Genomic DNA, 17,079 nt, shown 5'->3' on the forward strand with positions numbered 1-17,079 from the left:
GCAGACATGGAAATAAAGCATATCAAATAACTTTGTATTCTTTTCCTGGAAATGTATTAAATAAATTACCAGCTATTGGGGAAATAGTGGAATATAATTATGAAATAATGTTTATAATAATAAGAAATTTTCGATACATTTTGAGGTAAATATTGGGGTAATATGGCAGTAATTCCAAAGAAATACTTGCTAATTATCACCTAATTAACATGAAATTTGCGGACCTGTAGAGTCACACTCTGTCACAACTTCAATTTATCTGTCGTGACGTCACGGTGCCCTCCCTCGCGCTCCTCCCTCATCAGCTCCAAACGCACGGGGAAGTCTCTCGTGCCCCAGTCAGACAGTCAGTCAGTCAGTCAGTCATCAGTCTGCCGGCTGCTGAGCGTCTCTGCACGGAGCGAGGCTGCAGACAAGGAGCACCACCGGCTGTAGGATTTATTACTCTGGATTACGAAACATTGCATTTTGCATTTTACTTGTTTTTTATTTTTTGTTGAGGAACAACCTGTCATCATGTCTCGGGCTCCAGATGACGTGAGCAAGCTCACTGAAAGTACCTACAAGGTAAGTCTTATAACAAATAAGGACATGTAATCGATAATCGATAGATTATCCAAAGGTTTGTGATGATGAAGCCTAAAAGAGGGGGATTCTTAGTTGGGTTATGATTGTTGCATTTTAAACCATAAATCACAGAAATACACAATAAAATTGTTAGAGACAGTTATAGTGTGTCTGTGCTTTTATTTTATTGGGACATTTTTCTTCCTATTTACCACATTTTTTTTTTTTAATAGAAAAGGACCCATTATTTTGCTTTCACATTGTAAAAAGAGCAACTTTCTGTTGTTGCTCACAAGGGAAATAATGTATTTTTTTTTAATGTAAAAACAAGAAAAATGTCAATATTTTATTATTAAACAATGCATAAAACACAGCAAACCACAGTACATTCAAAGCCTGTCTGTCTGACTTGATGATGAGTGAGACAAAAGTTTCTCCCATCATTCAACCTTCTCAATGGGCATAAAGTGATTGGATCAATCAATAGTCATGTAATCATGGGATTCATTTTGATTAGTTGGCCTAGAGATTTAATCTAATCAAGTTTGCCCTGCTGCCACTTACACACCTGATAAGCAGGTGAGAGAGTGTGTCTGGGCTGTATTTATGTCTTCAAAATCCAAAAAGAATAAAGTTTAGAGTAGAGTTCAAAAGGTTATTTTATGGGTTTTAAGTTTAAATTGAATGGTAGAATTAGGCTGATTGTTTAGTGGAATGTCCTCGCTGGATTAGCAATACTAAGTGTGTGTGTGTGTGTGTGTGTGTGACAGACAGAGAGAGTCATACCTGTATAGTTAATAGTGTGCCACAGTTTCAGCTGGGAGAGACAGAGAGAGAGAGAGAGAGAGAGAGAGAGAGAAAAGAAAAGAAAAGTAGAAACCTGTTTCCCTTTTTTCTCTTTCCTCCTCTGCTCTGTTCTTTCTTCATGTAAAGTCATACCTGCCCCTTCATTGTTCTATTGAGGGCGTGCCAAGGGAATAGAGACAGGGAGGTGAACAGCACTTGATTGTTGAGGCATTTCAATAGAGAGAGAGAGAGAAGGGGGGTCTGGGGCTGGGAGGGTGAGAGTGATGAGGTTCATGCCACAAATAGCTGCAACTTTGTGTGGGACTTCGCTCTTCTGAGGGAGTTGTTAAAGCATACGTGAGGGGTCAAGTTAAAGATTGAAGGTTTTATTGTTCTCACATGGTGATATTAATAGAGCACCGGCACAAACACTTGCACTTGTTGTCGTGTATTTCTCTTCTTCTCCACCCACTACCACAAAAATAGCCTCATGAGTTTTATTATTCTGGGCAGGTCTTTTTTTTTTTTTTCTTAAAGGAAATTAGAGATGTTTGTGACCGAGCGAATGAGAAAATGAAACTATGTGAAACTGTATGATTACATCAGCAAAGATTGATTGTTGCTTTTCTCCACAACCTCTAATCTCCTGCTCTTTGTCTCAGAATGTGATGGAGCAGTTCAACCCAGGCCTGAGGAACCTGGTCAACCTCGGGAAGAGCTATGAGAAGACAGTCACAGGTAGGATTGACACCTGATGATCTCTTTAGTGTACCTCAAAGGCAATAGTATCTCCACTAATCAAAGAGTTTGGTTTGAATAAAGTTTCACCGGCAAGTTTCACTAACTAGATGATGTTTTGTCTGTCTCTCCACGCAGCGATGACTCTTGCTGGGAAGACCTATTTCGATGCAGTCGCAAAGGTGGGAGAGAACGCTATGGTGTCTCCAGTCTCCAGAGAGCTCGGTGAGTTTCATGCGAGTTCAGGTTAAATCCACCCACAGCGAGTGATGTCTCAAGGGGGTCTGCCTGATATCCATGCTCGAATGTCTTTGTGTCTCTTGAAGGAGATAGTGACTCACCACCTTCATTTCTATAGAAATGTAGGCTACTTAAAGGAATAGGTTGACATTTTGGAAAACATACTAATTCACTTTCTAGTGAAACTAAAACTGGGGGAAACAGCTTTTTAACTCCACTAATTTCTTTAACGTATTAACGCAACTTGCGATTTTTAATTAACCTCGGCCGCTATTCGATCTTTTGGAGGTTGTGGCGGTCTCAGTGAAGATACTGGGATTGAATTAAACTCGAAAACCTAAAGAATCCATTGGTACCAACCATGTCATACTAGCTTTTTACGAAGGGGTTTAAATAACGCTCCAAACTTGCACTAAATTTTGGCGAGGAAAAACTGGCTTGTCTATTATCAGAGGGGTCCCTTGACCTCTGACCTCAAGATATGTGAATGAAAACGGGCTCTATGGGTACCCACGAGTCTCCCCTTTACAGACATACCAACTTTATGATAATCACATGCAGTTTTGGGGCAAGTCATAGTCAAGTCAGCACACTGACACACTGACAGCTGTCGTTGCCTGTTGTTTGCCATGTTATGATTTGAGCATATTGTTATGCTAAGTGCAGCACCTGTGAGGGTTTCTGGACAATTTGTCATTGTTTTGTGTTGTTACTTGATTTCCAATAATAAATATATACATACATTTGCATAAAGCAGCATATTTGCTCACTCCCATGTTGATAAGAGCATTAAATACTTGACAAATCTCCCTTTAAGGTACATTTTGTACAGATAAAAAATGTGTAATTAATCGCGATTAAATATTATAATCGATTGACATCCCTAATTTGTTTATTCTCTACAAAAAACAACATGTAAAAACACTAATTTGTTGTGTTTACATGGGGGTATTTCTTGGCCGGGAGCAGTGACTTCCTGAAGGTTACCTGGCAACCTCACAGTGACGACTCGACTCCCAGAAGTCACTGCTCCCAGCCAAGAAATATCCCCATGTAAAACCACAATGTGTTGTTTCGTACGAATCAAACAAACGCGATATAACGTGATAGTGAGGTTTAGAGGTGCTTTTAGGCGGATTTTGTTGCCTTTGGACAGAACCAGGCTGTTTCCTGTCTTTATGCTAAGCTAAGCTAACTGGCTGGGCCCTTATATGTATCGTATGGACACAAGAGTTGTTTCAATCTTCTCGTCTAACTCTTGGCAAGAAAGGGAACAAGTGTTTTTCACAAAATGTCTACCGGATTCTTTAAAGTCACCATCAAATGATGAAAGTGACCTTTTTGCATCAACACCCTTGTTTCGCACAAATATCCTGTCCAACAATGGAAGCTGGACGACATCAAAATCCTCTCCCTTTGCAAATTCATCATAATGACATATTTTGCCTGCATGCAACCATCATCCCAAATGCGAGTCAATTATGCAAACATCTGGATATATCATTGATTGAACCCATGTGGCACAGTAGCAGCAGAAATTACTCATTACTGTCTGCTCTCTGATTGAAGTGCTTCCTGTCTGTTCTCTGAGGCTGCCATCAAGCTTGTTTTTCATCCATCCTGTGACTCATCTCCAATTATCCTATTAGTGCTAAAATTTGGAGCTGACCTACTTTGTCCAGGGGTTGTAATTCTGTGCTATTACGATTCATCAAGTTGGGTTTTTTTTGTATTCTGCTGCGTCACTCCCTAATACTGGGGTTAACAAATTGGCCTTGTGTAAGATCAGGTTGATGTGACAGACAGGGATTCAGAGCAGGGCAGAGAAAATGGATGAATAATGCTCTGCCAGTTAGCTCTTGGTGTTTTAAAAAGGAAAATTGTGACCACAGTGAATATCACGTATGTTTTCTTTTTTTAGATGCCATTTGCATTGCTTCGAGTCATAAACAAAATCTGATAAACTGTCAGACCAGGTGAGGTGATTTTCATAGAGCTGCCACTGTGCAAAATAGACAAGAATAGGCATGTGTTGTTACATTTGGTGAAAATGGAAATAAAGGAATAAGGAAGTTAGCGAAACACCGAGGCAGCATAGCTGAACATCAGCAACAATAACAACAGCATAGGCAAAATATATAAAATCCCTCCAGCGGCAAATTAGTGAAACAAGCTCCATTCTCTGCTATCACGCAATGTTGGTTGAGTTTGTCGAGCCACACCTGTCAGTTAACAATGCGAGTACATCTTCGCTTCATTAAATAATATGTTCATGTTACATGGTATACTTGACTCATACTGACTAGTATACAGAAAAGTCTAAGCATACTTGGCTTATACTGACAAGTATACAGAAAAGTCTTAGAAAACTTGGCTTATACTGACAAGTATACAGAAACATCTAAGTATACTTGGCTTATACTGACAAGTATAAGGAGTCAAAGTATACTTGTCTTATATTGACAAGTATACAGAAAAGTCTAAGTATACTTGGCTCATACTGACAAGTATACTTGGCTTCCAGTTGTGCTTACATTTTGAGTATTAAAGTGTGTAAGAACCAAAAACAACAAGGTGGAACAACTTCACAAATGCCACACTAGATGCTCCGTCATCTATACTTTTGAACGTGGAGAGTTTGTATCTCCATTAAATGGCTTCTAGTAAAAAAGCACATGAAGTCTTGAACCTCCAGCTCGGCAGTCATTCCTTGACTGCCTGGACTGGACGACGACAGCAAGACTGTGTGAATTCTCTCACACATTGCAGCGAGCAGAGTAGCAAACACGCTGAACAAACAGAAAGACAGAGGAGACTGTCTTCCCACCACTGATCCTCCTCATCCCCTGTTCTTCCATCTGCCTCACCAAAACCCCACCGTCGGTCTTAACCGTCTGTCTGTGTAGGCCAGGAGGGAAGGCTCAAACTGTATGGAAACAGACAAACATTGACTCATTTTGTTTTACTGGTGCTATATGTAATAAAACAATAGACACAAGACGGAGTTAAACAATGACGTGTCAGAACATACAGACTTTAAGACAGGACAGTTTTCTCCCTTCCGTCCTCGTAAATACTTCTACAGGATTTATAGTTGCTTATTATCGCCTCAAGTGAATCTTTTCACTCCATCTCTGACAGGAAGATGTTTGATTTAGGCATAAAAATCCAAGAATTGAGCATAATTTCCTTTAAACTGCACTTCTGTCAAGAATGACAGACCGAATGCATTACTGTGTTGTTATGACTAGATCTCGGCTGCAAACACCTGTAAGGATTTTTTTCTCTGAAGTGATAGGTTGTTGTTTTTTTCCTCCCTCGCTGAATAGTGTGGTGTAAAAAGCATTTGCGTCACTGTGGTTGGCAGGTATTTGCAGAAAGTTACCTGAGGCTTTTACTTCCTACCGCACTGCTCATTTTCCGGGCCTACAGTTTGTCCACATTTTCTCTTTCAAGCTGATGCTTGTATGGAAGAGAAAGTGTGGGCCTACTAGTTCAGCTAGTTACTTGCAGAATGTCTGATTAATGCCACTGGTGACCCTTTAATTTAAAAGCTGTTAATTAAGTAGTAATGTCAAGAAATTGCCAGGAAATAACAGTAAAGTAAAATAAGTAAAATCAACATAATGACAAGTTGTTGTGGTAGAATTACCGGTAATTACTGTAAAGTAATTACAGAGTCAAATTAAAATAGAATAAAGAGGTTTGGTCAGTAATTATACTGCCATGTCTACCATGGAAATTACCTGTATGATTCTAAAAAAAGAGTTCCCGTTACACTTTACATGCAGTGGAAAGGTAATGACAGTGACATTTCATTGTACCTACCTTGTTTTCATTTAGTATTTGGAAAATATTTACATATTTCATCCAAATATACCGGGCAGGCTACACTTTACAGGCCATGGGAAAGTAACAGTGAAAGTTACCATGCTCTTATTTATATTGAAACTATGTTTCAAAGAAACATGCACACTACACTTTACAGGCAAGGCAGTGGCAGTGTCTTAACCTGTATGTGGGCTATACCAGTTAATATTACTACAACAATTAATTTCTATTGCCGACCAAACCCCTTTGTTCTGCTTTATTTTACTCTGTAATTACCCAATACTTTAGAGTAATTCTACTATAACTGGTTAATTCCCATAATTACTGAGCAAACCATTTTATTCTGCTTTAGTTTAACTCTACCCAATACCCAATACTTCACAGTAATTTCAGGTACTTCTACCACTACAAGTTAAAAAATTTTTTTTACCATAAATTAGCACTGTAACCTTTAAAGGTCCCATATTGTAAAAAGTGTGATTTTCACGTCTTTTATATTATAAAGCAGGTTTAAGTGCTATATAAATACTGTTAAACTATCAAAACACTCAATATACGGAGAAATACCCACAGCCCGTATTCAGAAATTGTGCGTTTGAAACAAGCCGTTAGGATTTCTGTCCATTTGTGATGTCACAAATATACAATATTTAGACCATTACACGGTTTTAAACGTAAACATTCTAAATGTGTCCCAGTTTATTTCCTGTTGCAGTTTATGTTAATAACATCAGCTGACAGGAAGTAAACATGGACCCAAACTGTTGCCTAGCAACGCAATTCCGTTGAAATGCGCTAAAACGGGGTGTTTCAGACAGAGGATAAATACAGGTATATTCAGGCAGACATTATGAGGAAAATAAAGTTTTTTTTTAACATTGCAGCATGTAAACATGTTCTAGTAGAAACACAAAATACAAGTATGAACCTGAATATGAACACAATATGGGACCTTTAAAAGACAAAATAACACAATCTTCAATACACTCCACCAGTAGCTAATGGTGGCTAGTGTTAGCTAAAGTACAATGCTGGGTAACCAGCAGCTAAGGCTAGCTAACATAAGAAAGGTATTGCTGTAACTTACAGACAGTTTGCTGACTTTATCACTCTTCTCTACATTTTAGCAGGGTATCGTTTAGCATGCATATACATTTTACTTTTTTCACAAAAGTAAAATGAAGAAGTAAACAAACTACGTGTTTGTGTTGAACAGTTCATGTGCCATGAGTTTTTGTGGAGCACTGTTCGGCGAAAGTTTTAAAGTGTCACTTTAAAACTATTTTCACATGTGAAATGATTATATTTCGACGATTAAAGCTTGACATCAGTAAATAGATTTATTTTTGTTGTCATTCATCTATAATACAGTGCTATGGCAGCATGGCTGGTGTGCCGTGTATTTAAAAGTCATAGTTGTTTTCAGTGGGTGTACAATTAGAAACTTCCTGTGCATTAGGCCATGACTGGACTCCACAGGGAGTTGCCATTCCACTCTGAAAAGCAGCAGGTATTGAGGGACTGAAAATGTTAGAGGAGAAAGAATAGCACCAGCCCCACCCCTTCCACCGTTTGTCGAGCCTCAGCCGAAATTGTTTTTTGAAATATTGAAGTACACTGTCAGCATGAGAAAAATGGTAATGTCAGCCAGAGCGGTATTTCTCTCCCCAGAGAATGAGGATTCAGAACGGGGAGACCACTGAGTGTTTCCTGCCGATAGCTTCTGTAACAGGTTTCGGCTTTTTGAGAGATTAATTTTGAAGGGAGGTTGATGTTATGGTTAATAAGAGTTTGTGACATTTCAAGCATCTGGCTTAGAGCTATTTCACGGGACTGTTTTGCTCTCTAGACACAACACACAGTATTGCCTGTATCATCAGTAAGTAGGCCTAAATGATGGGCGATATATCTTTTATCACAGACATCACGAGCAGCATCGGGGAACCATAAATTGTTCCCAAAAGTCAGTAAAGATACACCGCCCTTCATTTTTTCTCCTGACATTATGTTTTGCGTCTGAGAACACCTGGAGCAGACTCATTTGTCCTTCACGGCTCAAAACATTTGCCTGGTGCAAAGCTAGAACTTTTAAAGCCCTCTTCTTTGCAAGAGTTGGCAGCTAACTTGAGAGGAACAGGCTCACTATTAATAACAATGCATGTCTCCATCATGAATAATGCAGTTTATATGTTAACCAATTAAAGGGGCTATACGTAGGAATCGGAAATTGCTTGTAAACAGTAACACCTGTGGCCATTAAGTCAACGACAGTCAGCGTCCTGTTGCTCGCGCTTGTGTTTGCACTATGTAAACGCTTAAAAAAATGTTTCTACGTGTAAAAACGTACATACAGTCCCCTTAAGCATATGTCTCATTGTTTAGACCTTTAGTGGTTTCCTTGGGCCAGTTGTGTTTAAAAGTGCTTTTCTTATAATTAATGAGATGCATCATTTCTGTACAATTTGAAAAAAAATCTTATTGTCAGTATCTTAGATTATGTATGTGACTCTAGTGCCCACCTTATAGGCTAATTAGAGTAATGACGTCCACCATTTGCCAAAGTTTCATTGGAAGAAACGATAGACATTTTGGGAAATACACTCATTTGTTTTCTTGCTAGATGAGAAAATTGATACCACTCTCACATCTGTGCCAAAGAGTAGCCTAAAGAAGCAAAGAGACGAAACTCCAGTGTTTTTTTGACAACAGTTGCTGCCGCCTTTTTGGACAGAAAACGCTTATTATATTTATAATATTTTATTGTTCAACACAGGCCATTTAGGTAGAATATGACAATAGAATTGAAATAATTTAGTTTTACTTTTGTAGGGCACTTTTTAGGCGGACGTTTCACTGGCGTCCGGTAGTCGCTTTCAGTCCAAAATGGCAGAAGCGTAGCTCCGCTGCTGAGTGCTGATGTTGCAATGCAACAAACAAATGACTTTCACTTCTTGGCAATATACGTTCTTTGCCTGTGCTTTCAATTTAATGCTCCAGCCAGGAGATGGTTAGCTTAGCTTAGCATAAAGACTGGACGTATGGGGATACAGCTAGCCTGGGTCTGTCCCAGAGGTTTAGAAAAATCTGCTAACCAACACCAAATTATTAACATGTTACATCTTGTTTGTTTCGCCATTTGAAATTAGTCAGGATTATGTTTACTCTTGGACAGAGGCAGCGGCTAGCTGTGTCCTCCTACTTCCCGTCTTTATGCCAAGAAAGGCTAACGGTGTCTTGGCTCCAGCCACATAGGCTACGACGGAAAGTGGTATCGATCTTCTCATCTAACTCTTGGCAGGAACGTGAATAAGTGTTTCCCAAAATGTTGAACTGTTACTTTAAACCCCTTTAAAAAGCAGTATCTGCTCTACTGCTCATTATACGCTGGACCATATGGCATGAATGTATCAGGGCCTCTAAATTATCCGGGTCAGTCACACATACACAGATTGTTTTCCCAAACCAGGCGTAGACTGTTAATAACAAATAAAGCGGAGGAGAGTGGAGGTTGTTTTCAAAGAGTCGACTCATTGTTCAGTCAGTTATGACTCCTGTCGTCACACTCCACGGCTCTCTAATGATTCCAGACCTCAAACACCCTCCTTCTGCACCCACCATTAAACTAAAGGCTCCCCAGTACACTGGGAGTTTCCTCCAAGGGACCTCTAAAGAGACCAGAGACTCACTTACCGCTCAATAAACCATAACGTTGGAGCATCTAAAACCCCGTCACACTTCAGTCATTCCACAAAAATATCCCATGAGTCTGTTTGACCCCTCCGTCGCTCGCGCTGCATCTGAAGTCGTTTATCGGCTATTATAGGTTTCAACCAGCATTTAGAGAAAATCACTGTCTATAAAAACGTTACTATGCACACAAAGAACATATACGACACACACATGCAGTTTTTAAGGTTATCTGAGGTTTGCCTTCAGTTAGTTGTATTATAAGTAAACAGAGATTTATGGTTGATGCTCGAGGCTGCAGTTAGTTTGTGTGTTCTAGTGATATATGATGTTATGTGCTGTGTGTGATGGCAGGTCATCGCTCTATGTTAAGGAAGCTGTCACAGCTATTGATCTGCAGCAAACACAGTAGACATACTGAATGGCAGTAGACGCTCAAATCCCGAAACAAATAATAAATAAATACAAACCAAAAAAGGTCGCTTTGGATCATCATTAGTGTGATAAACTGATGATCTATATTCAGGGCGGCATTTTTGATTGGTAATAATGACTGCAGGGTGCTATCCAAAGTGCCCTAATCACATACACAAGTCTTTAAGCATGTGCAAAGAAACGTATATTGCCAAGAAGTGAAAGTCAATTGTTCATTCCATTGCAACATCAGCACCCAGCAGCAAAGCCACGCTTCTTTCATTTTGGACTAAAAGCGACAACCGGACGCCAGTAAAATGTCCGTTTAAAAAGGGAAACGAAATTATTTCCGTTCTATTGTCATATTCTACCGAAATGGCCTGTGTTGAACATTAAAATATTATAAATATAATAAGCGTTTTCAGTCCAAAATGGCGACACCAGAGTTTTGTCTCTTTGCTTCTATACTAGATTTTCAAAATAAAAGTAGTGATAAAATGCCAAATTATTTAAGTTGTGATGGGTATTTTTTCACCATTGTTCGACATTTTATCGGTGATTATTCGAGTAATTGAAAAAAAATAATTGGCAGATTAAAGACCTTTACACACCGGCAACGTTTTTTTCGCGTAATTAATTCGAATATCAATATATTTTTTTGAACTGTTGTTTTTTGTCATGAATAGTTTCACACATAATGCAAATATTACGTGGCAAAAAAGCGACTTTTTTTTCGGATGACGCCAAACTTTATCACCGTTTTTCAACCTTGACAAAGGCAGCACAGACCAGATCCACTCCTTCCTTACCTTTCACAATAAAAGCCCTAGACATATAATATTCGCAGGCAAGTATTTCGCATTTTTGTATTTGTCACGTCCCCGGTGTGTAAAGGAGCTAAATTGATAATAATGAGGTACGAGGGTTGTGTATCTCCCAAATGTCAACTTTAGGAACTAAGCAATGCATCCTTTGCATGTTTGACTTTATGCAGTTTTTTGTTGACAGAGCAATCTCACCTCAAGGCCCATTAATTAGTCACTCCTGGGGTTTCGATCATATCAAATGATCTTCATCAGCAAATAGGGTTTGCCTGGTTTGTAGATACATTAAAAATGTTTGCCCATGTTGGCGTCAAAGTTGAGTTTCGGTTCATTCTTGAACTTGAAAACAGCTGATCAGGAGCTTTCAGTCATATCATGATGCAGTCAGTGGTTGTTGGTTGTGATTGATTGTTTACACAGTTAAGGTGTGCTAAGTCCAGAGTCCAGGTGGAGTTTAATCACAGTCACCTCCCCATGTGTTTGGGGAGTGGATTTAGCATTGATCACAGTGACGTCATTATGATAACAGAAAGGGAGTAGCTTGTCTATGGCAACCTCCAAACAGTGTCCCTCCCCACCTGCGCTGGAATGTGTGTAATTGAGATACCGTTCGGAAGTGGCTGCATTTCATCACGCACACACGGCAAGCCTGCGTGGACAAGCCCAGTGATGCATCTCAGTGACGAAACGATGACCAACCACCGCTGCCGAGCTCAGCGCTTACTCAGACGTTGCTTGCACTTGGATAGAGGAGTAAACGAAATAGAGGAAAGGTTGCCAGTTAGATAAAGTGGGGAAATAAAGGCGAGCCTGAGGAAAGGTGCCAACAGCTCAGCTACCAGTGTTTGCCCTGCCAACGTCATCTTGTATTGTACCGTTTCCTTATCTAAAACCAAATTGGCAAGGGTTGGCACATGCAGGGCACTCCTAGTTTACAGATGGCATCACCTGTTGAGAATGTCGAAGGAGTTGCTCTGCGTTTTAAACAGGCATTTGATACAGGATGCATATGATTATATACCAGTTTTTAAATGACCAGCTCAGTTATAACAACATCAAAATAAAAGTCTTTTTAACAGTATTTAAAAAAAAAAAAAAGTCAGCCTTCTCTGTGAGCTACAGTCGACAGTTTGATTATGAATGTTTTAACCCCATGCTGTTTATCTTCACTTTAACCAGGTTTAAAGCTCAGACTACCAAGCTACATTACATGCGTTGGATAATAAGGTCAAAGTTCATAGTGAGTTACAGTATCTGAATCAGTATTTGAGTGTTGGATGAGCAAGGGCAGGAGAAAATAATTGTATATAATAAAGTAATTGTTCATAGTGAATCACAACTCATGTGAGTGAATCATGGATTGTGTAGTTTTCCACAGGGATCGTTTATCCACCCTGTACAAACCTGCGTAGAAAAAGCTCATGCGAACATGGCGTTGCATATTTGTAATCGAGATTAGATTATCTTTGTACTCAAAATCCCCAAAAGAGAACAAATCGCCTGCAACGGATAGAGATAAGAGATTAGATAAACTGAGGAAAAAAAGCTTGAACAGCAGTCCAGTTCAGAGAGAAGATGCTGAAAACTTTCGGGAACTTCTTTTAATTTTTTTATTCACACTTCAGCGAGAGAGAAAATCCATTTCTGTGCTTTTTACACCTCAGCTCTCGCACCTTATTTTTATGGAGAGAAAGCCCACAAGTTCTCTGACGTCTTTACAACATTGCGCTGTCTCTCTCTCATGTGACAGATTCATGATTCACCGTACAGTCTATGCTGTAGCATTTACCCTCCCTCCAGCAGGAGTTCACACCTTGTTAACCCCAAAGGTGAAACCTGCAGGTGTACAACGACCTCTTCTCAGCCTCCTCCCCCTTCCAAACCCTCGCGGCCCGTTGTTGGGGCTGTACAAACAGCCCCCTGAGCCCGGCGCCACCCCTCCCTGTCGAAGCACAAAGGCAGCATTTACCAGTACGTTCTGGTGACCTTCAGAGGGCAATGTTGTTGTAGCTGGACGCTGCCTACTGGATCACAGAAGTACAGCTCTGTATCAGCGGGTCATTACGTTTGTTTGCAGGCGTGCAGGGAGGAATGTCAGGTGTCGGGTCCAGTCAGAGTGTGTTTAGGTAGAGTGTGCTGACATGGGCAACTTTTTACCCTAAAAATCACAAAGTTAACCCAACACCTGTGCTTTCATTATTTCTTCTGAAGGTGTTGAAACACTTCTCCCTCACGGTGACTGACACTATCATATGTCCAGATATGACGTCCCCCTATACTGTTTTTTTCAGGTTTCACCCGAACACCGTGTCCTATAGTAAACCTTGAGTCTAGATTTCACCCCATTGTGATAGAGGTAGCCCTATAAACTGCTTAGCTACGATTGTCCACCTCTGTTTACAGTATTGACTCACTCCCATTGTCTCATGTCATATGCTGCTCTATCTGTGCTGTAGCCCGCCCGTCTGTGAATGGAGACTGTTCTGTATCTGACCGCACAATACCAGCAACGTTTCACAGAGATTACTTATTGACAGCTGTTCAAATATTGAAAGGAGATAAGTCATCTGTAAAATATGGGCTGTAAAGATGCATGCAAGAGGTTTAATGAAAAATGGGTTACATTAATATAGGAAATATGGCAAGTGTTTATGGTTGTTTGTTGTCATAAATGACATCTCATGAATCTGCATCTTGTCATAAACTGTTTTTGGATGTTTGGTGTGTGGTTTTCAAATCCTCTCTGTCGCCAACCTCCCTTTAAGGAATACTTAATTTTGAGAAATACACTTTCTTGCCAGGAGTTAGACGTTGTACGGTAAATATTAAGATACCGCCAACAGCCAGTTAGCTTAGCTTATACCAGCACCCCTAAGGCTCACTAATTTGAATCCATCCAAAAATAGGGATGCACCGATATGACTTTTTCAGTCCTGATACCGATACCTGGGCTTTGGGTATCAGCCGATACCGAGTACCGATCCGATATCAGTGTTTAATTCATAAGCTCTATGCCTCACTGTGTGGAAGTGACTGGGATCATTCTTTTATGTGTAAGGCAACATCAGGCTTGACTTAAACATTGCTTTCCTAACTTAATAAAACACAATGTAACAAATAAATACATAGATATAAATTTAGTGAATTATTTATTATTAAAATAATAAATCGTACATCAGCAAATTGGTAAAAAAATCTTCAAAATTAACAGGAATTATAATTCAAGTTTAAACCTTTTTAATGTAGCAACAAATAGGTAAAAACTTAAACAGGAATTAACATTCCAGTATATAATTTGTATAGTATATAAACATAGAACTGAATTGAATAGATTGGCTACATTGTCACAGATACCTGATCCAGCTATTTGAGTCAGTATCGGCCCAATGTCCAATCCGGTATCTGTGTCGCTGCATCCCTATCCAAAAATGAAGTGTAAAAAACAATATATTGTGGTTTAACTTTTCTAACTCTCGGCAAAGAAGCAAATCAATTTATTTCCAGAAATCTCCTCCTGACCCTGGCCAGAGTACAAAACCACAGGGCCATGAATTCAAAACGAGTTTCTCTTTCTTTGTAACAATCTTTGAAATACTAAAAGTTGTCCCTGATGTCTTTCTAGGTGTGGTTCTGATGGAGATCTCCGACGCCCACAGGAAGGTCTTCTTCGAACTGGAAGAGAACGTGAGTAACCTTTAAGTATGTCCGGTGGTGTTGTATATTTCTCCTATTGTCAACAAGTCCCATAAAAAGACCAAACAACAACTATGAAGGAGTTTCCAAACAAGTATATCCTGTGTAGCCAAAGCCTGATTTAGCCTAGTCCTCCCTGCCTGCCATCGACCTCCATTGTTGTCCATAAACTATAAGCTGAGTGAAATGTTCCTTCACTACAATGAACACTGTAGTTTATTCTGATTCGATCCCACATACACCGTCCTGCTGCCGTAAATACTCACTAACGTACCAAATCTGCCGTTGAAAATTAGGGGTGTAAGAAAATATCCAAAATATCGAGTATCGCGATATTATGATTTGCGATACTGTTTCAATTCTCAATAACACAGTATTGATTTTTAATTAATAAAGTAGTGCTATGATGTTGGACGTTAGAGGGACTGTGATAAATGCAAATACAGATCCCACTGTTCTGATTGCACAGAAAATTGTACTTTTTTACTCCGATTTTATGCATATGGTGTTCCCAACAAATGCACAATTTACTAATGTTTGAGTAGCGCTTGATAAAGACTACAGCACCCAGCTGTTTCAGGAAACTGTTTAGTATTTTTAAAAATGAAGTTATCTATTTGTGACTCGTTTTTAAAGATCGACATCTTCAGTAAGAATTAATGGTCTTGGGGCTGAGAGACACATACATAGTAGAGAAGTCAGAAAGTACTGAGAGACCGACTAAAGGTTTCGGTGTTGTTGTGGGATTTGTTGACAATACGAGAAACATTTTGAAAGGACACCTTCTCTCAGTAAAGCTCACTGCTCTTTAGTTTGTTCCCTTCATCTTCGCTCCATTCTGTCTGTTCCTGAATCAGAAGGATGAAAGCAACATAATGGACCCGAAGGATGAAAAGCCTTCCCTGTGTTGCAATTATGTCATTAAAACAGTTTTGTGCAATGACAAGTCACCTGTTGAACCTCTAATTTTTCATTCCTCAAAGTACCCCGGGGCCACCAACACTCAGCTTATCTTCAGATAACAGACAGAGATCGGCCTTTTGCTGTAGTTTCTGCACACGTGACTCCTACAGCCTTTTGAGCTCATTCTTTTCATTTCAGAGGGTTTTGAAATTGTCGTAACACAAGATGAAAGAAAGTTTGACGAGAGTGGAAAAAACCAACAGACAGAATAATTCCTGACCCTGCTGCCTCGGGGTGAAATGCTCCAGATACCTGCTAGTGACAAGAAGTAAATAGAAGTAGAGCGTCGCCAGTTTGAATGCGGCGACAACTGAAACACACAGTCTGCTGTAATAAAAGCTTAAGAAATGAGCAAAATCTCTTTAAAAAAAAAAAAAAAAAAGCAAATAACGCACTATGTGAATGAAAAACAGTCTCTCGTTTCTGCTTGTGACCACCTTGGACTGATCGTGATGTAGCACACGAGAGAGGGGAAAGTTGTAAATCTTTAACCATAACAAGCTGATAAGCCACCCCTGATGGGTGGAATCTCATCCTCTCAGAAACCCATTATCATGCACTCCACCAGGTCACCCTGCTCTTATCGTAACGTTGCTATTGAGCCATGTGACAGAACTGTACATTGTGTTGAGAACAGCGTGCACGTAGCAGCAGCACGACGTGTGTTGCAATGAATTTGAGGTGTGTGTGTGTGTGTTTTCTCTCTGCAGTTCAAGAGGTTCCACAAGGAGATTATTATCGAGCTGGAGAAGAAGACAGAGATGGATGTGAAATACATGAATGTAAGTGTAATCATACATCCCTCCTTCCATCACTTATAGGAGTTATAATGCAAACATATTTCAGAGCTTAGATTTGCCAATAAGACTCTATTATTTTAGCTTATTTGCATCTGAGGAACATTTGTATAATGAAAAGTGCCATCTGTTCATCAGTTCCTCCCTTCACTTGTCAAACATCTCCTGTAGGCCACCTTTAAGCGCTACCAGTCCGAGCACAAAGTGAAGACAGACTTCTTGGAGCGCTCCCAGACGGACCTGAAGAAGCTGAGGAGGAAAAGCCAGGGAAAGCACCTGTCCAAGTACGAAATCAAAGAGAACGAGGTGAGACTGAAACCAAACCGACCCCAAACCTTCAAATCACAGCATGTCTGACACTGATACTTTGCATGGCTTTTCAAGCACGGCACTGTTGCATGCTTACCACGCTCCGATTCCTGTCAAAAGAATATGACAAGTGTACAATTTATGCGTTGGGGCGGAGAGATGTGGCTAAGATAGTTGTCATGATAATCGCATACCAGCGCGAAGGAGAAAGAAGAAGGTGTGGGACTAGA

At 39.8% G+C, this 17,079-nt stretch overlaps 1 protein-coding gene across 3 annotated transcripts in view; it reads left to right on the forward strand.

Annotated features, from left to right (window-relative positions):
- Positions 1-317: 317 nt before the first annotated feature.
- Positions 318-17,079, forward strand: part of baiap2l1a (BAR/IMD domain containing adaptor protein 2 like 1a) — a 30,170-nt gene continuing 13,408 nt past the window's right edge. For 2 of the 3 annotated variants that reach the window (XM_037755597.1, XM_037755598.1), the window contains exons 1-6: positions 319-567; positions 2,016-2,091; positions 2,230-2,316; positions 14,710-14,771; positions 16,454-16,525; positions 16,712-16,846. In XM_037755597.1, coding sequence (XP_037611525.1) covers positions 517-567; positions 2,016-2,091; positions 2,230-2,316; positions 14,710-14,771; positions 16,454-16,525; positions 16,712-16,846 — 483 coding nt within the window. In that variant the 5' untranslated portion in view covers positions 319-516. Of the gene's footprint in view, positions 568-2,015; positions 2,092-2,229; positions 2,317-14,709; positions 14,772-16,453; positions 16,526-16,711; positions 16,847-17,079 lie in introns of all 3 variants that reach the window. The other variant, XM_037755599.1, reaches the window with a different exon arrangement.

This window comes from Sebastes umbrosus, chromosome 20 (genome assembly GCF_015220745.1).
Source record: "Sebastes umbrosus isolate fSebUmb1 chromosome 20, fSebUmb1.pri, whole genome shotgun sequence".
Taxonomy (NCBI): domain Eukaryota; kingdom Metazoa; phylum Chordata; class Actinopteri; order Perciformes; family Sebastidae; genus Sebastes; species Sebastes umbrosus.